Source organism: Rhinatrema bivittatum, chromosome 4 (assembly GCF_901001135.1).
Source record: "Rhinatrema bivittatum chromosome 4, aRhiBiv1.1, whole genome shotgun sequence".
NCBI classification, from domain to species: domain Eukaryota; kingdom Metazoa; phylum Chordata; class Amphibia; order Gymnophiona; family Rhinatrematidae; genus Rhinatrema; species Rhinatrema bivittatum.
This window is the reverse complement of record NC_042618.1, coordinates 312005853-312028029: the sequence shown is the minus strand read 5'-3', so window position 1 is coordinate 312028029 and position 22177 is coordinate 312005853. Positions and strand designations below refer to the sequence as shown.

The 22177-nt window shown below is 43.4% G+C and overlaps 1 protein-coding gene across 2 annotated transcripts in view; it reads right to left on the bottom strand.

Moving 5' to 3' along the window:
- The window catches only part of GAS7 (growth arrest specific 7), a 610573-nt gene that overhangs the window by 405667 nt on the left and 182729 nt on the right, over positions 1-22177 (bottom strand). The window contains exon 1 of one of the 2 annotated variants that reach the window (XM_029600264.1): positions 6584-6688. The exons of the other annotated variant lie outside the window; for it this stretch is intronic. Coding sequence (XP_029456124.1) covers positions 6584-6613 — 30 coding nt within the window. The 5' untranslated portion in view covers positions 6614-6688. Of the gene's footprint in view, positions 1-6583; positions 6689-22177 lie in introns of those variants that run through there. 2 annotated transcript variants of the gene reach the window in all.

Here is a 22177-nt window from a genome sequence, read left to right as displayed (position 1 = left end):
GACTGAGGTGATGTATTTTGTTGGCATGTAGTTTCTGTGTAAGGATCTATAGCAGTCTGATTTGTTTTGTTTTCCTAATAGGAGGTGTATTTGTGTTCTAGGGCCTGGTGCAATATGTGCAGTGTTTCCTTTTTATAGATAAGGCTGTTATTGTTTGTTTGCTCATAGTTAGGGTTATTTTGAAATCGGAGGTTTACTGTATTGTAATGATAATTCTGTTTATTCGTGACTTTCTGAAGACCAAGCTCACACTCAACACATCACAAAAAGTTTAATTCCATAGGAGTTCCAAGTGTCTTTTTTGCAGAGTTTTCTGGCTGGCACCATGCATTGCATGTATATTTAATATGTAAGTGATATTTTTGTCTCAGAAGGCTGTACTTTTAAAGGTTCTTTTTTCATGTAGAATACTTCTATACTTGAAACAAAAAGCGGAATCTGGGAGTATTCATATCTGAGGGTCTAACAGGTAGATAAAGTGACAGCTAAAGCCAGAAAGATGTTTTGGTACATAGGGAGAGGAATGGTCAGCAGAAAAAAGGAGATGATACTGCCCCTTATAAATCCCTGGTGAGACCTCATTTGGAATACTGTGTACAATTGTAAAGACCACACATTCACAAAAGGATACAAAGAGGTTGGAGTCAATCCAGAGGGTGATTACTAAAATGGTCAGTGGTCTTCATTTTAAAGCATATGGGTACAGACTTAAATATCTAAACATGTATGCCCTAGAAGAAAGGTGGGATACAGACATGCACAGGAAGGTTGCTTTTAATGGAAAGGAGACTCTGGAACAAGGGGCATTGGGATGAAGGTGAAGGAGACTAGATTGATGAGTAATCTAAGGAAGTATTTCTTTACAGAAAGGGTAGCTGATGCATAGAACAACTTCCCAGTGAAGGTGGTAGAGACAAGGCAAGTATCTGAATTCAAGGAAGCATGGAATATGCACAGGGGACTTCCGAGGGACTAGATGGGATTGCAGAGTGGAGTTGTATGGATAGGCAGACTAAGATAGGCCATATGGTCTTTTTCTGCTGCCATGTTTCTGTGTTTCTAGTTTAATCCTTGCTGTCAATATAATAACTTTACTACCATAACACTGTACTCACAAACTGGATTTAGGATTCACGATAGCTCTGGCTCTGGAGCTCACCAGCCTTATATCAACATGGACAACATGAACTTCCAGGGTCAAACTGTCCCCTGAGGAACTGTCTGCAAACTCCACAAATAACATTACACTAACACTGGTTAGGGATCATGAAACAATTAGCACTGTGGGAACTTAAAGCACTAGTTAATAATGAATAACCTGACACCACTACACAACAATGGTGCTAACAGGCAGAGTACCAACACAGGCCAAGGGGAAAAGCCAAGAATGGTTGTGTAGTTTTATAATAATTGATAATTTTTTGTTTTAATTGATATTTTATATGTTTTTTATGTTGTTTGTGGATATGCATGTTTTACTGAAAAGGAATGTAAATTGGTAAGCCATGCCAAACAGTCGCATTTGGAGGCTGCTGAATATAAGCTTTTAAAATAAAATAAAAAATGAGTATCAGAATAGGCTAAGAGGAAGGGGATGAGAATAGACATCATCACAGACCAAAGAAAAGAACCAAAAATGAGCATCTGCACAGGACAAAGAAAACTGCTAAGTACGATTATCTGCACAGATCAAGGAGAAGTGCCAAGATGTAGCAGGAAGGCAACAGGAAACAGTTTATTCTGAGACTACTCAAGAGCTGAGGCATGCCATTGCAAAATATTCACAGATATAATTCCTTCTGCTTCTTTATTTTAGGTTAACAAGAAATTGATTGAATTGTTTTCCAGTGGTGAAATATGGTGTTCTGCTTTAATCATCCTGGTCCAGTCATGTGCATTCATTTACAATGAAAAAGACAATGTCAACGGCATTGTCCATTTTCTTTCATTTCACTGGTACCAAAAAATTAAAAAATGCTGAAATTTCGGGATTTTTTAGTTTTGTGTTAGTATATACTAAATGGACTTAGTGCGCACCTAGTCCAGTTAGCATGCACTACCCACAAAATTAGGGAAAAGTGAGAAAAAATAACAATCGAACCATTTAAAAATGAAAACAAGCAAAAACAACACAAAATGAAAATAGCACGAAAAAAAAAAAACCAAACAAACCTGCACACCTCACGCCCTCTGTCCACCAAATGCCCTGAGTCTTTCTCTATGACCCTCTGTTTAAACAGTGTGCCATTTTTCTCTCTCCTTTCTTCCTGTGCTAGGCCAGCACCTTAGATATTTCTCATGCTGTCCCTCCATCACCCCGTGCCATAACAACCGTATCCCAACTATTCTCTGCTCTCTTCTACCCCTCTGCCAGAGCAGAATTAAAAGCACAATGTTATCTTGCCTCTGAACCCTATTAATAACAAAGAAAACCAGAAATTAATGTCTTCCCTGCTACGAGATGAAACTGCACCCCGGGAATGCCACTTGTGCATCGATGCATTCAAAATAGCACGAGCTACGGGCGTAGTAGGTATGGGAACAGGCGGTGCAGGAACACAAGGTGTAGCACTGTGTCAGACTGCTTCCTCAGGCAGAGTCATATAAAGAAGAGCAGGATGGGAAAGCCCGCCACAACTGGGCCAAAACCCCGCCAAAAAAGCAACTTTTCCTCCATTAGAACAGATCATACAGTGCCATCTCACAGACCACCCCTTCAGGAGAAAGGAGATGGGTTTGGGGAGGAGACATTTTAGGTCATAGAGAGGGGGATAATATCTATTATAAGCCTTGAAGTTAGAAGGTTACACGTCAGCTAAGAATTGACTTTGTTTTTTGATTTAAAGACTGACTGCTGTGCAGTTTTTTTGTTAAGAGCATTATTATTAATGAGCCCTGTAATTACTGAACACAAGAGGATGTGATTTTAGAAAGAATCTATTTAAAAAAAAAAAAATCAGTTCTCCCAATTTTGTGTTTTAACATGACGTTCGTATATTTATTTATTTATTTTAGTTTTTTCTATACCGGCATTCGTGAGAGTATCACATCATGCCGGTTTACAATAAATAGTGGGGTGATAACAGGAACACTGAACGAAATAAATAACAGGTGCTAACATAAAATAGTTACAGTTACAATAAAACAAGGATAAGTACAACTAGGAGCAAGAAGAAAAATGATAGGAACTTTAACATAGTATATTAACCGAAGTATGACGGGGTACATTACAAAGAATTATGTGATTTACAGTGTTGATTCCAGTAACAATGCAACAGCTTATGACACTGCAGGAATACGGGTCCCTATATGGAAGTGCAATGCTCTCACCCAGGGCTGGATTAAGGCCGATGCCCTACGCTCAGCCCAACAAAATTTCCCCTCGGCCCTTCCATTGTTTAACTGACATGACATTAAGACTCAATAAATGCTGAAGGTGAAATAAGAGATTAAAAATTCAGTTCTCTTCCAGGCCAGACCCCACAACTATATTAAAACAAACTTTTAAAAAAAAGTTTTTATTTATTTTACACTAACTAGCAGGAAACAATATAAGCAAATTCTTTACATATAACGAGGGCGCAACAGAAAAAAATGCAAATTTTCAGCCCTCTGTAGTGCCTCTCTTCCCTTGGTTCCCTATGACCATGCTTATTTTGCTTAATGGTTAATCCAGGGCTGTTCTCACTGCAGGAATACAATTCCATAGAAGGAAGTGCAATATTGTCACTGAAAGAATGCAACTCCATATGTGCAACTGCAGTGATGTCACTGCTCCATATATGAAGTTGCAGTATTAATATGGCAATGGAGAGGTCCATATTCAAAGGGATTTGTCTGGCTAAGTCGGCACTTAGCCGGACAAATCTGGGGATTTGAATTTCCTAACAGTCACAACACTCTCAAGTTATCTGGTTTAAGTGAATAGCTGGATAAAATGTATCCAGATAACTTGGAGGCATTCTGGGGTGGACCAAACTTATCTGATTAATCTACCCAAATAACTCAACTATTCAGGGTTATCTGGATAAGCTATCCTGACAACTCTGGCTGTGCCTCAGAGCAGTCCTAAAATTATACAGGTACTTGCACCTGAATACATTTAAACCTACCTGCGTATATTCAGACTATAGCCAGGTAACTTTAAAAAAAAAACCTCTAGGGAAACAGTGCCAATCCCTCAGCCCATCAGCCCCCGAAAATAATCTACAAAAATGTCAGTGCTTATTGCCCAATTCCCCCCAATCACCAAAATTAACATTAAAAAGTCTCATGAGGTGGAGGCCCAAGGCCTCCCCCCAAGATATTTAAATTGAAAGCTTAGCTACAGGTCCCTTCCTCCTGCCCCACCCAGAACCGCCCCTCAAACCTCTATGGCCAGCTGGAGCAGTAGATTTGTACCATTGTGGCCATGTCCCACATTGCTTTGATAACACTGATAGCAGTAGTGCAATGCTACCTCATGAGATTTTTAAAAAATTAATTTGGGAGGTTGGCGGGTATTCATTGGAAGACTTTTATCTCTCTTATCACTGTAGGCATCACTACTACTAATTATCATTTCTGTAGCGCTATTAGCCTAACGCAGCACTGTACGGACAGAAATTATTTCACAGATTTTCTTCCTGAGCAGGGAATATCACTGAATATGGTCATTTCTATTTTATCTGGCAATTACCTACCATCACCCACCAAGGTGGGGAAAGCAAGACATGATGGCAACTTCTAGGATCTGGGCTCCACCAGCAGGGAACCACTCAGGAAAAAAACACTCCACTCACGTCAGGGGATTACAAATAGGGGCAGATATACCAATAGGCAGAGTAGGAAAGTACCTTTGGGTTGCCACCCTGCCTGTGAGAGTCACTAGTTGCCATCGTGGGGGTGGGTGGTAGTGGGGCAGCTGGCTATACATATGCCTAACAGCGGCCAAGGGAATAAATTCACTGATAATTATAAACACATTATATATATATATATATATATATATATTTTATGATGAGAAAATACTGTGAAAACACCAAAAATCTGATCCTCACCACATAACCAGCAAACATTTGTAATTCTGGAGCTTTCTAGAATGTGTAGATCTGAGAATTAGAAAAGTGTAAAATAAAATCCATCTGCCCTTGGGGCTAGCTGTGTTTGACCTGTGGTTGAAGCGTGGATCAGGACAACCCATAAAGAATTGGAAGGGTTAAAGACTCCAACATATTACTGTGCTCCGGCTTTTCCTTTAAAAGGAAACAGGAGTCCCACTCCAAGACTGGAGGCTTCCTCCTGTGAAGGATGTCCCTTATCAACCACAATTCTACATCCTGTTTCCCTCCCTCTCTACCCCTGACCTTCTGTGTCTATAATTCCTCCCCCTTATCCAGAGCTATCTTTGCTGTCTGATATCTGCAAATTTGCCTGTCATCATGTATGCAACAGTTCCATGTTTACCATATTCTTGCTTCTCTATGGCAGCAGCTCACTTTTCTGTGGTCTCCCACAGTCCTACATGTCCGTGGGACCGCCGCTCGCCTTCTCACCCCTCCAGAAGCAGTGCCAGATTTCCTCAGTCCTCAAAGAACTCCTCAACCTCTCTTTTACTTTCAGAGTTGTACTTCAAGACCACACATCTTGCTTGCAAAACCTTCCCTCACCTTGTTTATATTTGTTCCGCTCTCTCTTGTCCACAGTTCTCTGTTTCTCCCTGCCTCTTGACATTATCAAGTCAGTTTGTGGTAAACCTCTTTCTATTCCTCACCATAGCCTGGTGTTTCTTCAGCTCCCCATCTTTCCAAAGTCTGTTCTTTCCCAGTACTGTATTCTTACACGGCTGTGACCAGTTGTTGTTGTCCCTTCTGTATTACCCCTGTTAACACTGTATCTAGAGGCAGCTGCGTCCACTTCTCTTCCCTCCTGTACTATCTTTGTGTAACACTGAATCCACGGAAAGCTATACCCTCTTTTTCTCCCCTTCCGTAGGGTCCCTGTAATAGCGTATCCAGAAGCAACTGTGCCCCTTTTATCCCTTTTGTATTGTCTCCTGCAACATTGTATGAAAAGACATCTGTATCTCCTTTTCCCATCTGTATTGTTCTTTCACCGTTATCTAGAAACAGCTATCCCCCTTCTCCCCACCCCCAACACTGTCTAGAGATAGTTGTGTCTGCTTCCCCCTCCTGTCTCCTATAACACTGTATTCAGAGGCAGTTGTGGACCCTTCTCCCCCTCCTGTAAAACTATCTATAGACACAGGAGTGTCTCTACTTTCTATCCTGTGCTTTCTCTTCAAAGATATGGTATCCAGAGACAGTGATGCTCCTTCTCAGTTTGCTCCTGTATTCTCCCCTGGAAATCTATCAAGAGACAGCTGTGACAGACACTTTCCCCCTCCTGTGTCTCTCCTCTAACAGTCCAGTCCCCTTCTCCCCCTCTGACTCCTGAAGGATTCTCTGTCCAGAGACAAAGGTAACCCTGCCCTCTCTAACACTGAATCCAGAGGTACTGTAACTGTGTAATATTTTCCCTCTCTTTCCCAGCCCGTTCCATAGTAAAATCAGTCTTCTGTGTTTAAATGAAGTTAACCCCTTACCTCCTGTTCTTCTTTTGCTCCTTCTGCCATCTTTACATGCACCTTCCCTCTAGATGAGAAATGTTCAGCTCAGCTGTGATAGAAGAATTACTGTATGTGTCTGTGTTTCTCTCAAAGAAAATCCACTTAGGGCATGCTTGTAATACAACCAAAATACTCTCTGCACGCAGCACGATATGCAAATTGTTTGCTTCCTGTTCCAGAAGTTACTAAATAGGGAGCTCTAAATGAAGAAAGAGGATCTAAGGATGTGCTCCTCCCGCAGACAGATGAATAAGTTCAGCCGTCGCTGGGGAGGGGCAGTAACTTATCCGTCAGGACAATAAGAAGCTTCTCTCCTAATGCCTGGTGCAGACACCCATGAGAATGATCTTTTCTCTCGTGTGTCTACCCTTGAAAGATTTTGCACTAAAGAAACGCTTCCATCCACTGAACTCAATCGTCTCCTAGGGGCTGCTTTTCAAAACAGCCAAAGCGCCCAACGTAGAGGCCTATTTACTAAAGGTTTTCTCCCATTTTGAATCTAAGGCAGAAAAATATTACGTAAAACAATGTGCTTTAACGTAGCTGGCTAAGGACTCTAGCAGCCACAAGCTGGCCAGCCAGACTGCAGCTGAAATTTCACTTTAATGCAGTTGGCTAAAACAAACGACTACATTTAAAGCAGGTAGCCCTGCACGCAGAGATAGCCACCTAAACTTATAGTTTATCGCGGGGGTGTTCCCCGTGGTTTGAGTGAGGAGGCGGACACCTAATCCCCACCCCCCTAACCCTTACCGTACCTCTGAAATCCATCTTTGATAGTCAGCAGAGGCCTGGAGCGCCCCTAGCTTCTGGGCCCATTGACGTCATTTCTCAAAATGGTGTCGACCTGATCTTGTCCCTATCATGTGAAAGGGCAAGGTCCAGGGTCATTTTTATGGGGTTAGGTAATACGAGGGTGGGAACAGTAGACCCCAGAGATATTAATTTATTTGGAGGGGTAAGGAATGGATGGGAATATTGTGGGTGGAGTCTTAAACTTAAGGGGATACTTTTAGCCAATTAGGAGTGAGGTGGGGGAAGAGTGCAAGCAATTGCTACCCAGTTTTCTAAGTTTGTTTTTTTCCTTTTGGGGGCCAGGGCCACCTAGGAAGTTGGATAGGTGGGGTTGGCAGAGGTCTCCAAGGACACCCAGGGTGGGTTTCTTTGCAATTTGGGAGGATGATTTTTGTGCACCTTGATCCTTTAGTTGTTCCACCAGACCATTAGGGATCTGCATTAGTGTCCTGAAGCTCCCACAGAAAAATATCTACATCTCCCTCAAACGCACTAAAATAATAACTCAGCCATGTTATTTTGTTTATATTGCAATGCCTATGCATAAGCTGCTTTGCATGCATTAGGCACTTTTATGCATGCAAATGCATAAATGCATACAAAATGCTGCATAAATGCATGCAAATGCAGCTTATTTCCATAGGGAGAGGAAATCTTGTGTTAAATTGTGCAATAGTGTGGTGATATGGTAATATTGCACAATAAACAGCATTTAGCCCATGTTACATGCTATTTAACTTGTGGTATTGCCTTCTCGTGGCCTAGCAAATCTCGCTCTAAGTCAGCTAGCCCTGAAAATTAGCACAAGCTGGCTACATTTTCTCCCCAACCTTATTTATTTTATTTGCTTGTATGCCTCTTTTCTGGAAGTAAGGCCATTTAAAGCGCTGCAGAGAAACGGTTAGCCACAACGATGAAAACAGAAATACCACCAACACCCAAGTGAAAGTAACAACAAAAGTACAACATTTCCGATGTTGATGATAAGCGAAGAGACAAAAGATGATCGGTGTAAATGAAGCCTTTATTGGAACTAGCCCGACTCTGGCCGAGTTTCGCTCTCGCAGGAGCTGCCTCAGGGGCTGTTAAGGGCAAATTTTAGAAATTAAAATAAAAATACACATATATGTGACACATGAATGTATGTAAATGAATGAAAATTGGTGACATACATAAATAATGAGCAACTTAAATTGTGTACACGTATCGACAACAATAACATGAATGTAAATAATTACATAAAAATAGTGACATAATATATAAAAACTAAAATAGTGTGCACATAACATACAAAATTAAATGTTATATGCATGAATGAAATGCACCCTTATTTATAGACTCTTTCTTTTTTATGTATATAAGAAAGTGCTTCACTGAACTAATTGCACTTGTATATGTATATGTGTGCTAAAAATCAAGTGATGAATAGTTTAGATTATCTGTGCGTACTGAGCACAAAGGACACAGATACACAGAGGAAATGCTGTGGGCGCAATGAAAAAAACTAAATACCTATTCTTAATACGTTTCTTCAATTGTGTGAGGTTAAGTGAGCAGTCATCACAGTTTGTCAATCTTGACAGAGAAACTTGGTGTTGAAATCTATTAGAAAAATAAAATAAAACCAAAGTATGATGCTGTTGATAGACAGGATTAAGAAAATTAGCCTATACGAAGTCTCAAAAATGTCCATGTAATTTAAGAACTATGCTTGCTCTGATGAAACCCAGGCCGTGCAGGTGTATCACCTAAGAATTTTCCAACATGGATACTTCGCCTTCTCCTCCTTAACAGCTCACAAAATAAGACAAACAGAGAGGCCTCACTCTCCACCCCCACAGCTGACCACAGAACAGAAACAAATTAGATTAAAGTTCCAGGTTTAAGAATTTAGTCAGTAAACAAGAACTACCCAAACTTGTCATCTCTGGCTAATTCAAAGAGAAAAGACAGGCTTTTAGCATCTTTGTAAACGTCAGGACACAGACAAATTTCTGGATGTTTAAAAAGAAGCTAAAAAACCTGGCTTTTCCCTTTGAAATAGCCAGAGATGATTACTTTAGGTGTTTTTTTTTATCACTGATTAAATTCCTGACCTTGCTCTGCTCCCCAGAATACTCACAAATTGAATTAGGTATTTTTATTCAGCTGCCCTGCATACCTGGGAATTTATTTATTTATTTATTTATAGCTTTTTTTTATACCGGCATTCATGATATAATCACATCATGTTGGTTTACAAGTAACAAGGGGGGTGATAAGCTAGAACATATAACAGGTGGCAAGAAGCAAAAAAGTTACAATAAAACAGGGGAAGCGGGAACTGGGAGAAGGCAAGAGGCCTGAATAGTTTTTAGGAATGAGAACAAAGAACAAGGAGGACAACTATTTACATAATACTGGAATGTGACTTGGTGGTTGTAGCAATCAGTCTGTTGGGTCTATTGGAGGAGTCCGTGAGGTTCGGGAAAGGCTTGTCTGAATAGCCAAGTCTTAAGCCTTTTTCTAAATGTTAATAAGCAAGGCTCCTGTCTGAGGTCCGGGGGAATTGCGTTCCATATAGATGGTCCTGCCGTGGAGAAGGCTCGTTCCCTGAAGGTGAGGTGGTGTGTCGCTTTGGATTGGGGGACCTGTAGCAATCCTCTGTAGGCTTCTCTGATGGGTCTGAATGAGGAGTGTCGTGTAAGCGGGATTTGAAGGTTAAGCGGGGCTTGGGAATGGATGGTTTTATGGATGATAGTAATGGACTTAAAGAGGATTCTGAAGTGTATTGGTAACCAGTGCAGATTTTTTAGAATAGGAGAAATGTGATCTCTTCTTCTGGTGTTTGTCAATATTCTAGCTACCGAGTTTTGGAGCATCTGAAGAGGTTTAATGTAAGAGGAAGGGAGACCTAGCAAGATAGAATTGCAGTAATCTATCTTGGAGAAGATCACTGCTTGGAGAACTGTTCTGAAGTCCTGGAAGTAGAGGAGTGGTTTGACTCTTTTTAGTACTTGCAATTTGTAGAAGCCGTCCTTGGTGGTGCGATTAATGAATGATTTTAAATTTAGCCTGTTGTCAATTAGAACTCCAAGGTCTCTTGCTTGGGTGACAAAGATATTAGATGGTGCGCTTTGTGTGATATTGCTGTTTTCCGGGGAGATGAGGAGGAGTTCTGTTTTAGCTGCGTTTAGTATCAGGTTTAGACTAGAGAGAAGAAGGTTAATCTCTCGTCGACAAGTTTCCCAGTGCTCAAGTGTTTTAGTAATGGATTCTTTGATGGGGATCAATATTTGCACGTCATCTGCATAAAGGTAGTGTTTTAGATTGAGGTTAGTTAGCAGCTGGCAGAGTGGAAGGAGGTATATGTTGAAAAGGGTAGGGGAGAGGGAGGAGCCTTGTGGAACTCCCAGTGATGAGTCGTAGCGGCGGGATTCTTTGCTATTAATTTTGACCTTGTAACCTCTGTTGCTGAGGAAAGATCTGAACCATGACAAAGCCATTCCTGATATTCCGATGTCTACCAGCCGGTTCAGGAGGATGGAATGGTTGACGGTGTCAAAGGCCGCAGACAAGTCGAGGAGAATTAGTATAAAGGATTGGCCTTTGTCCAGGCCCATGATGAGGTGATCAGTCAGCGAAATGAGAAGGAATGCTGGGGTTTCACCTGGAGACTCATGGAATATTCCTAAATTGTTGGGAGTCTCTGTCTCTGGGGACCACATTGGAAAGCAGTGAGCAGGGTCCTCATTGTTTACTGCTCCAGCCCCTCTCCTTCAGGCAGCAGAGGGACAGGCTCCTCCATGCCCTGCAAATCGTTAACATCTTCTCTAATTGACTCCGATTCTATCGCCTGTGGGTTTCTGCCCCCCACTGACATGCAGATGTTCCCCCTAAGATCATTCAGTTTCGTCTAACCTGATATAGACAGTCCTCTTCTTTTTGTAATACCATTCCATAGGTTCTCCGACCTCACACAATTTACCATTCATTCTCTTCTAGTGCTTCTCCCAAAATTTGAATCAGGGCTACATTTTTTGTTTCCATTTCTTGCATGTCTGCCTTTGCACAGCACCTGTCTTCAGCAGAGCACCCAGAAATATCCTTCTCTTTTCCCAGCATCTGATAGACTTGCTTCCGCTCTTTTTTAAAATTTGAAAAGAACTGGTACTGATCTTCAAATCATCCCATTCCTACTGCAAACATTCCTTTGTCTCTTTCAGTTTATCATAGGCCTAGGATTTCTCCTTCAGTCTTTGCCCCCTCTCCTCTGTCTCCTTCAGTAAATTCTTATCAACAATCATTTGGCCTGGAAAGTGGAGACCTGTTTCTCTAAGTTCTTCTTAATCTCTTCTTCCTCTTTCTGTTCCCTCCAAAGCCTGTGCCTCTCTTTCTTCCACTACTAGATTTGGCTTCCGGTAAGTCTCTTCTTGTAGCCACCCTAGACTTTCCTGTAATTGAGATTCCAGTATATAAACCTCTTTGGCCAACTCCATCTCTTTCCTCTCTGTTATAAAATTATATTGGTGGTCTTGTGTAGCTCTTTCACTAGTTTATTGGTCTCCTCTATAAACTCCTCCCAAGCTTGCCTTCCTCACAAAATTTATCATGGAGCTTCTGTAGCCTACCCTCTACCATCCTCTGTTGTTCCTGGCCCATCCTTCTCTGACAGATCCTGAGGCTCCCACTTAACGTCTGACAGGTTTCTTCCTGTAGTTGGAAATCTAGCATCCAGACTTCCTGGGTCCACTTAGCTACTTCCCTCTCTATTTTTAAAGGTACAGTGCCAACCTTATATAACTAGTTTGTTGGCTTTTCCTTCATGCGCTACCCAAGCTTGTTCACTTTCTCAAAATTTATCTTCAAGTTATAGCAGATTCACTTCTGCCTTCTTGTTTTTATGAACAGAGCCCGCTCTATCCTGTAGGAGTGCTTCCAGCTCTTCAGTTAATTCCTCACCCTAGAACATCCTCAAAACTCCCTTTGAGATATATCCTACCAATCTTTAAGTAAGAGACAAGTTAAAGACTCCCAAGACATCTTGCAAGACGATGCCCATCTGGAGTGGTAGCTCTCGGCTCTCTCTATTTCCAACTGGCCTTGATCCTCTGGTTGCTCTATACTCATACGGTAGCCTTCTGCACCATACAAACTCTGCTTCCTTACTGTTGCATCGAGATGTGGACCCTTGGCCGAGGCGAGGGTGGTGCTGCCGGTAGGGCCCTTGATGTCGGTAGGTAGACGTAGATGGTGGAGACCCAACTGGACCTTCATTATTACCAGCCCTTGTTCCCTGCAGGTTGAGCCCTTGGGTGCCGGGGCCGGCAGGACTTAGGAGAGGGTCTCCTGCGAGCTGGTCTGGTGGTGTGAGATGAAGGCAGGTCAGATGGTCCAAGAGTCAGGGCTGGCGGCGAGAGCGGAATCCAAGAATAGGCAAATGGTCAGGGCAAGCAGCAGACAAAAGCTGGATTCAAGGACGGGCCAGAGGTCGAGGCAGGCAGCGGTCAGCAGAAACGGAGAACAGGCAGTCGGTCGGGGCAGGCAGCAGATAAAAGTGGAATCCAAGGATGAGCCGGGTCAGGTACCAAAGGAGCAAGCCAAAGGGATGGAGGAGGAGGCAGGAATGGCGACATTGCGACAAGGAACAGGAGGCTGGAAGGCAGGAGGCAACTAGTAGCCAAAACGGAGCGAGACCTGTTGCTGAGGCAATGCTATGGCAGCAGGGGCTGCCTTAAATAGTGCCAGCGGGGCCTTGTAGATCCTGGTTCTGCGGGAAGGTCTTCTGGTGCGGCTCCTTTAAGAGGGGGGAGGAGCCACGTGTGCCTAGAACAATGCGGTTGGCCGCACGTCGGTGGTGGGGAAGGCCCTTTGCCGCTCTGAAGAGAAGGCCCTGGGACAGCAGAGTGACGGCGGAGGCCTGGATCCATGCGATGGGTGAGTGTGGTCGGCCGTGGGGCGCCGTGGCTGGCCGCCATATCACTTACATTTATAACTCTTACGGGGGTTTTTAATCCCAGGACAAACTTATTTATTCCTCTTTGGGGCAGCTCTGACTAGCAGTTTCCCATACTCAAACTCTTAATTCTAGGGGGATTCTTTTTATGGGGGGAAGCTCTCACTTATGGCCCAGTCCATGGTGTCTTTCTTTCAGTGTTTGGTTTCATCCCATGAGGTGAGGTGCAGGGACAAATCAACAGGACCAAGGTTGGGTGTTACATTAAAGTTTACTGATTTGATAATATATACATTAAAGTCCATTTGTCCAAAGTATAGAAGTTACATCTGACTGATACATGACTGATTTTCTCTGTAGGTAGGTAGGTGTCCTTTGTTCAGGCATTTGGGTAGAGCTCCCATGGTGACTTTACTTGTACAAAGCTTACTCAGCAGCTAACCCAGGAATCCTATTGAGGTGTCCCACGTCACAGCAAAAATCCTCCCTTGCTTCGTCTCCCTCCTGGACACCCAGCCTGTCCTGGTCCCATGGGTAGAGATCTGGTTGGGGTCTGCTGATCTTGTTCTTTCATCCTTAGTTGATATTTATGGGGTTTTCTCTTGGGGAAAAAAGTCAGAGAGGATCAGGCTACCTCAGTACTGCAATCCAGTGGGAGGGGGGATCCAAAAACCTCGCCAGACTGTTCTGGTTCTTAAAATACTTTTAATGGTAAACTGGATATACCTTCCGCCATCCCTGTCTCTCTCAGCAAGATCTTTTATTGGTGCTTGTCCACCTAGGTTTTAAAGTAGACTCACAGGTCTTCATTCCCCTGGATGAGAGCCCTCTCACCCTAAGAGAGTATCTGGAGCGAAAATCTATCTCTCTGTAACTTTGTAAAAGAAGGACCCTCTAGCAGGGAGTGTAAGATGAGGTATCACTTCTAACTGAAACTCTGAAACTCCTTCTTGGTGAAGCCGGGAGGCCTCACCAGAGTGTAAACCTTAGACATCTTTACTCTTCCAATGCTTTCTCAAACTGAACTCATGGAGTTCTAAAATGGCTGGGCTAAATAGTGTTGAGGCATCCAACCACAGCCCTCCAGGTGGGAAGACTGAGGGGGATAGAAGGTTCATGATAGTAAAATTCTATACAGTGACAGTGACATCTGGTGGCCAACCTCGGGGGGGGGGGGGGGGGGAGGGTTGCCACACATTATCCCCAGGAGACTTTTCTCTCTGTCAAACCAAATCCTGATTAGCCTTATCCAACTTCTCTGGTCCTTGTCCCCCTGGGACAAACATTACCCAGTAGATTTTTCCTTAAAGCAGAATTATCTTTTTTCCATAAGTCCCTTTCCCCTGTGCTGCTCCAGGGGGCTAACTGCTTTGTGTCTCACAGTGATTACATTATAGAGTAGTCTTTTCCTTAAAGTAGTATTACTAGTTTTGATATGAGGCTCAAAGGGAAAAGACTCAGGAGTAACATTAGAAAATATTTTTTCTCTGAAATGATGGTGGATACATGGACCAGCCTCCCAGTGTAGATGATGAAGACAAAAGCAGTAACAGATTTCAAGAAAGCCTGGGATAAGCACAGAGGATCCTTACATACGAAGGATAAGTCAGAGATCAACTGAGGCTTAAGGCACTGTACCAGGAATGAAACTGGTCAGCCTAGATGGACCTTCCATTTCTACCTGTTATCATTATCTATGTGTTTGTTTTTCATTCTCTTACAGTTACTTCTTAAAGTGATTGACAAATTAAACGAGAAATATGGTAAATGCTCTTTATAAACAGCTTTGCTACTATTTCAGTTTAGTTAACATTGAAACTAGTATAATGGTCTGTGGTCTCACCTCTTTTTCCAATGATGCTGAGTAGCTCAGGAGGACGCATGGCAACCCACTGTTTGCAGATTTTTGAGTCTCTGCAGGATTGTCCTGTAAGGAGGGGCATAGACTTTCCATACAGCAGGGAGAGCGCTTAAAGTGAAATACATGCAGTGACTGTGGGATAAATGAGAAGATGATCTAACTGCAAAATCTTTTCGAAGGCAGCATGGAAGATGGTGTGCACAGGAGGTGAAATGACAAGAGGTCATTTGAAGAGTCTTAAAGAAGGAATTGTTTAAAATCTTTAAAGAAAGAAACAAATTCCCTGTAGATATCACAGAGCATGTGGCTGGGATTCTAGCTTAGGGCAGGGTATAAGGAATGTTTACAACTAGGCAAAGAAACGGTTCTGTGACAGAGTGACAGTGAAGGAAGCTAGCATGAACATGGTGTGAGAACGAACGATTACACTGGCAGGACTACTCTGGAATTCAATAATGAGAGAACATAAGCTCTTTAGGAAAATGCTAAAAACCTGGCTTTTTAAGGAGGCTGATACTGATATCTAAAGGTAAAGAGACAAGGCTGAAGAGATAAGCAGCAAGGGGACATAGGGGAAGGTCAAGAGTTGCTTATTCAGCTTATTCATGTTGAATGGTTTATATTATTTTGTATTGTTATTGTATTTTATTTATTTTTTATGTTTTATGTATGTAAAATTTGTAAACCACCTAGATTAACAATAGGCGGTATAGAAAAAAGATAAAATAAATAAATAAATAAAATAAAAACAGATTTGACTTTAACCTGTAACTGTTGCACTTGTAATATTTTTTATCTTACAATGCTCCAGATGTGGGTACCATGCCACTTTTATAAACACTTTAAACTTGTTAATGACCAGGAGGACCTGCAAATAACAAAAACAGAATCCTGAGGTCCTTATCCCTCCCTCCTCAGCCTGGCCCCCTCACTCCACAGTCTCTGCAAGCCACGCCCCCTCTCATTAAACTGTACATGTCTTAACCCCCTTCTCCCCCCTAAGCATGTCCTACTCCACTCTTTTTTCTACCTTTGCATGTCTTATTCTCCTCTCCTCTCAGTTTCTGCTTATTCCCTACCCTTTTTCATCAGCCTCCATGTATCACCATGTTTCTCTTGATACATATGTTTCCTTCTCCTGACCACAGAGCATTATAGTTTTGGATTTTATGCTGTTTTTGAATATATGTATGTCTGTTTTTGATGATGATGAACGTATTATTATATACTGCCAGGAAATGGTGATTGGCGGTTTAGAAATTTCTTAAATAAATAAATAAAATAAATAAATTTACATTTTACAATCATACTGCAGCAGGTCAAAAGGAAAAACAATAAGTAGCAAAACCCATCGGAGCCACCAACACTGTTAAATGTCTTCATTGGGAAGATACAAGTTGCCTCTTTTTAGCATACAAAAAAGCGTGCGCTGTGCATGTACAAGCTCTGGATTTAGCTACAGCAACAGCATTAAGGAGGATCTGGGAATAGGGTTGCCACCTCAACCAGATCAACTGGAGCAGGCTGATTAAGTTCTAGTGTTGCCCCATTGCATGTATGTAAATGTAGTCCAATTACAAATCCATGCATGTAATGGGGGACAAAGCCAGGATGGGATTCACCTGTTTGGGTTGCCTTGGATGAGGCAGCAATGCTGGGGGAGGGGCATTGCTAATGACTGGCTGTGAACATCATCACAATGTCAAGAACTTGCAAGTAAGTGTCTGCCCTCGTCTGCAGGGTAAGACAAATGACAGGAAATGGAAGAAACCTACTGGTACTCTCCAGCTGCATGAGGACCTAGTCAGACCACACGAGATTGCAACAGAGCTGAAATAGAAGAAGCATACCAAAGAACTGCTCAGTTCATTAGGGGGATGCAACATTGACTCTATGAGGACAGACAGGGATGGCTAAAAATGTCTCTACTGGAGAGAATAGCAGAAGGGCCTGGTTTCCAAAAGCATTTTCATGCTTAAAATTGGGTAAATGCACTTTACCAGAATTAAATGGCATTTGAAAATTGCTACAGTGTATGCCATTGAATTACCATGGGATTTAACCGTGTTAAGGGCACTTAACACAAGCAAATGGCTTTTGAAAATTGCTTTGATAGTATGTTGTATTTGAAAATTCACCTGTAAATGACTATAATTGAAAGGTCAACATATGGAACATAGGGACAATACATTTACACTGGATAATTGTGACAAGGTGAAGTGATGCGAGGAGGAATCTGAGGCAGAAAGCATACTCCTGCTAATTATCGATAAATTCCTTGCTGTAGAGCAAAAAAGTGTTACAAACTCACATCCTGAGATCCCCAGCGGCAACACCGAGCAGCAGAGCCTCGGTAAAAAGGACAAAGAGAACATACCTTAAGCTAATCAAAGGAAATTTTAATTTTGTTATGAGGAAGACCTATTCTATAATAGAGGGATGCCTCCCAGATGAGAGCTGGTTGGGAAGTAGTAAGGAGACAGGTCATGCCTAATGGGGGATGATGGAGGACTGTGCAGAGAAACTGGACTTGACAAGGCAGACTGTTTATTAATATTAATCTCTGGCCATGTGCAAGTAAGAAACTGCAAACTTTTCAGAGACACTCAGTCATGCAGTAACTGATGTGTTCTATCACCTCCTGCGCCACCTCTTCATTGCGTGATCTCTTCCACAAGAAATCTTTCCAAAACAGCAATAACTGCTGGCTGTATCATGCAGATTCTGCAGAGCTACAGAATCCCTCTTCTGTCCCTTACATTAATCACCAAGCTGTGCAGTGCGGTCCCTGATAGAAAATCCCTCATCTGCCTCTTCTATTCATCATTGGACTGGAGAGTTCAGGTTCTGAGGGACAAACAATTTCTTGTCCCCCCAACCATCACCAGTGGGCTGTAGGAAGCAGGCCCTGCGGTGCCTGTCGCAGAATCCCACTCCTGTGTCGTACATTCGTCACCGGGCTGTAGGGTTCAGGGGCTGAGGGAGAATCCCTCTGTCTCCTACATTCAACACTGAGTTGTAGGATTCAGGCGCTGAGGGAGAACGTTGCAGAAGTGGACCCTTGGGCTGAGGGGGAGTTGGCACAACCTGCAGGGAGGAGCCCTGCAGGTCTCCACCATCGGCAGGCGGAGCTGGCTGAAGCAGAGGCCCAACTGGAGCTTCACCAATACCAGCTCTCGTTCCCCTTAGGTTGAGCCTTCGGGTGCCGGGGCCGGCTGGACTTGGGTGCGGGCCTCTGCGGAGGTGAAGATCCATCACGTGGAAGAAGTTGTGGGCCAGCACAGTAAGGGGAAGAAGAGTCAGGTCAAGCAGCGGTCAGGGCAGGCGGCAAATAATCAGTCGGGTTCAGGCTGTGGTCAAGGCGGGCAGAGTTCTCTCAGAGTCGAGGCTCAGTCAGAGGTCGGGCCAGGCGGAGTTAGGTCAATAACGGTAAACAGCGGCAGACAGGTTAAGCAGTGTCAAGGTCCAATCCAAGGTCAAGCCAGAAATCCTATGCAAAGTCAAAGCCAGAAGTCCAATCCGAAGAGAGAAGGAATGAAGATAAGGACAAGGGATTGGAGGAGCAGGAAGGGACGCTGAAGACAGACAAGGAAGACTGGCCAGGAAGACAAGAACTCAAGATGAACCAGACTGCCAGTGGAACCAGGAGCAAGGCACAGGAACACAGGAACTCAGGAACACAGCAGGAATCAGGAACAGAAGTCAGGAACCAGGAATGCTGAGGCAAAGCACCTCTAAGGAGATGACCTATTGCCAAGGGACTGAGGAGGCATCCCAGGCAGACTTAAATAGTGCAAGGCTCCTGATGTCATTGATGGGCGCCTCTCTGGTTTTCTCACCTCTGGCTCTTTAAATTCAGCGCGGGCATCATGCACGCGCTAGGGGAGTCAGGGCCAGAGTTTGTGGCGTCCTGCCGCAAATGAAGGGACATGTACTCGTGCCGTGGCCTGATGCCACACCGAAGAGGAAAGTTGGAGTCCGGGTGCCCCCAAGGGAGCTCTATGAGGGAAGTAAGAGTGGAGGCTTGTGGGATGGCGGCTGCGAGCCGCCGAACGCAACAGGGAATCCCTCTCCTGTCTCTTCTATTCATCACCGGGGCTGTAGGGATCAGGCCCTGAGGAGGAATACCTCTACTGTCTTTTGCATTCATCTCCCGGATGTGTGTAGGATTCAGGCACTGAGGGGGAATCCCTCCCTGTTTCCTACATTCCATCACCAGACTGTAGGGATCAGACACTGAGGAAGAATCCCTCCCCTGTCTCTTACATTCATCACTAAGCTGTAGGAATCAAGCACTGAAGGGGAATCCCTCTCTATCTTTTACATTCATCACTGGGCTGTAGGATTTGGCACTGAGGGAGAATCCCTCTCCTGTGTCCTACATTCATCACCACGTTGTGATAGATTCTTGAGCTTCTGGCTGCTTGCAGCTATGTGTCTTGACAGTGATGGATATTCAGGAAGTGCAGGCCCCTGGACTCCACCACTGGTTAGAAGAGGCTTCTATTCTGATAAGCAGTCACTTCCTGGCATCCGCACAACTGATAGTCAAACAAGCAGCTTTTTTAAATTATTAATTCTCCATTACAGGGCCTCTCTCTCTCTGTTCTTCCACTCTAGCTCTGATTGGTAGCGTGTTGTCTTCCCTTTTGCACTAATTGGAATGGTCCCAGAATCCCGGGTCTACCTCCCTCTAAAGGGTTGCATAGATGGACATTTCCAAAAGGAACAGGAGCGATGCTTCACGGTTTCCCTAGCTGGAGGAGCAAGAGTTTTTGCTAGGAAGGGTATTCAGGCTAGTTGCCTGTTATTACAGAGCAACAGGGAATGGGGGCACAATCCAGAATAAACCATTATAAGGCTGCATGGGGCTCATTATGTACCATTGTACTGATTCAGCAAAATCTTTGACTTTAATTTCTTTCCAGCAAATCTATATCTGCAGATAATATTCTCTGCCCCCCTCCTAAAAGGCAAGGCTTCATGGTTTCTTTATTTTAAGATACTCCATTGAGGCTCGGAAGACACCAGATAGTATCTGTCATCACTCCATGAAGAGAAGGTATAACACAGAAGGAAACAGGGAGCCTGGGACCAAGTCACAGAATAATAGAGCAGGAAACAAAGAGAGCAGGGCCCAGTCAGAGAATAATACAGCTGAAAACAGGAAGTGCAGAGCTCAGGCACCAAAAAAAACCCAAAACAGCGGAAACACGGAGAGCAGGACCCAGTCCCAGAACAATAGATAACTGGGTTCAGATGACAAATCCCATCTGGGAGCCAAGGTTCTTACTTTGTCTTGAACGATGAAATGGTGTAGCAGACCATGGGGTGAATCTCTGAGCAGGCCTCTCTGGGGATAGGGTACCACTGCTACCTATGCTGGATCACTGTTAGAACCCTCTTCAAACCCTCTGGTCACCAGCAGAGACCGCGCACATAACTCACACTGAAGTACTAAATGTGGTTCCAAAGCAGATCTGATTTATTTACATTCCAGATGAGGAAAGGTAATTACAAGTCCTCATCCACAGCCGCACGGCAGTGATTGGCATGCTTCTGCACTTAGTAGAAAACAGGAAAAAGCAGCTGGAAGGTTTATTTGAACCCTGGGCCTTCCAATAAGACATCTCTATATTCCTGCCCCATAGAGCTTAGAATTATTCCCTGGTCATAGCCAAAAGGATTGGGAAATAGTAGGACCTTCTGGCTTAAGGGTTCCAGCTCCTTGCTCCCCTCATGATTAGCCAAGATTACTTTCAGTCCAGACTTCCCTACAGGTTGCTCCTGGAAAAAGGATGTAATTCTGCTGAATTCTGCTGCATTCTCTCTCCTCGGGGTGTGGAAATTCCCAAGCCAAGAAACTGAAGAGAATCAGTCATAGCTCTCTGGAAACATACAGGGTATGCCACAGATTTGTCAGGGGCATCCTAAATGAATGGCAGGGTTAGGAGGCTAAAGTTTAGAATAAATACATCCATGTGCACATTTGGAATGAGACCACTGAATAAAGATACTTCTGGAGCACCTGGTCACACTGTGATCAGTGTTACAAATACAACAGGGAGCAGAGGGCACAGTTACAGAAAAAAAAACCCAGCAGCAAACAGGAGAGCAGGGCCAAGTCACAGAAAAAATATATTAGCACAGCTGGTCCCACCATACAGGCTATAGTCTGGGGCAACAAAATCTTCCTAACGCATTTTGCCTTCACTCTCTTTCCTCCCCTCTCTGCCACATACAACTCATCCTTATCCACATTGCCAAGTCTCCATCTGGTGATAAGTTCATGCTCTTAGGTGGGCGAGCTAGAAATAGACTCCTGAATCGGGAGGACTGCCACCAGATGAGGGAGACATGAACATAGCTGATTTATGTAGGCCAGGCCTTCTCTGCTTCCCCGGCCAATCTTGCAAAAGCATGGAGCCGGGAGATTACCAACAGTACAGGACTTAGAGCCTGCACAGTGTTATGATTTTTTTTTCAGAGGGGGAAAAGTGATAAAGCAGGGATTACTAGGGGGCTGAGAGATAACATAAGAACATCAAGACCAGTATCCTGTTTCCAAGACACAAATAACTGGCAAGTACCCAAACATTAAATAAATCTCAAGCTACTATTGCTTATTAATAGCAGTTTATGGATTTTTCCTCTAGGAACTTATCCAAACCTTTTTTAAACCCAGTTACACTAACTACTTTAACCACATCCTCTGGCAATGAATTCCAGAGCTTAACTCTGCACTGAGTGAAACAGAATTTTCTTCAATTTGTTTTAAATGAGCTACTTGCTAACTTCATAGAGTTCACCCTGATCCTTCTATTATCTGAGAGAGTAAATAACCAATTTTCATTAACTTGTTTAAGTCCTTTCATGATTTTGTAGACCTCTATCATATCTCCCCTCAGTCGCTTCTTCTCCAAACTGAACAGCCCTAACTTCCTTAGCCTTTCCTCATAGGGCAGCCGTTCCATGCCCC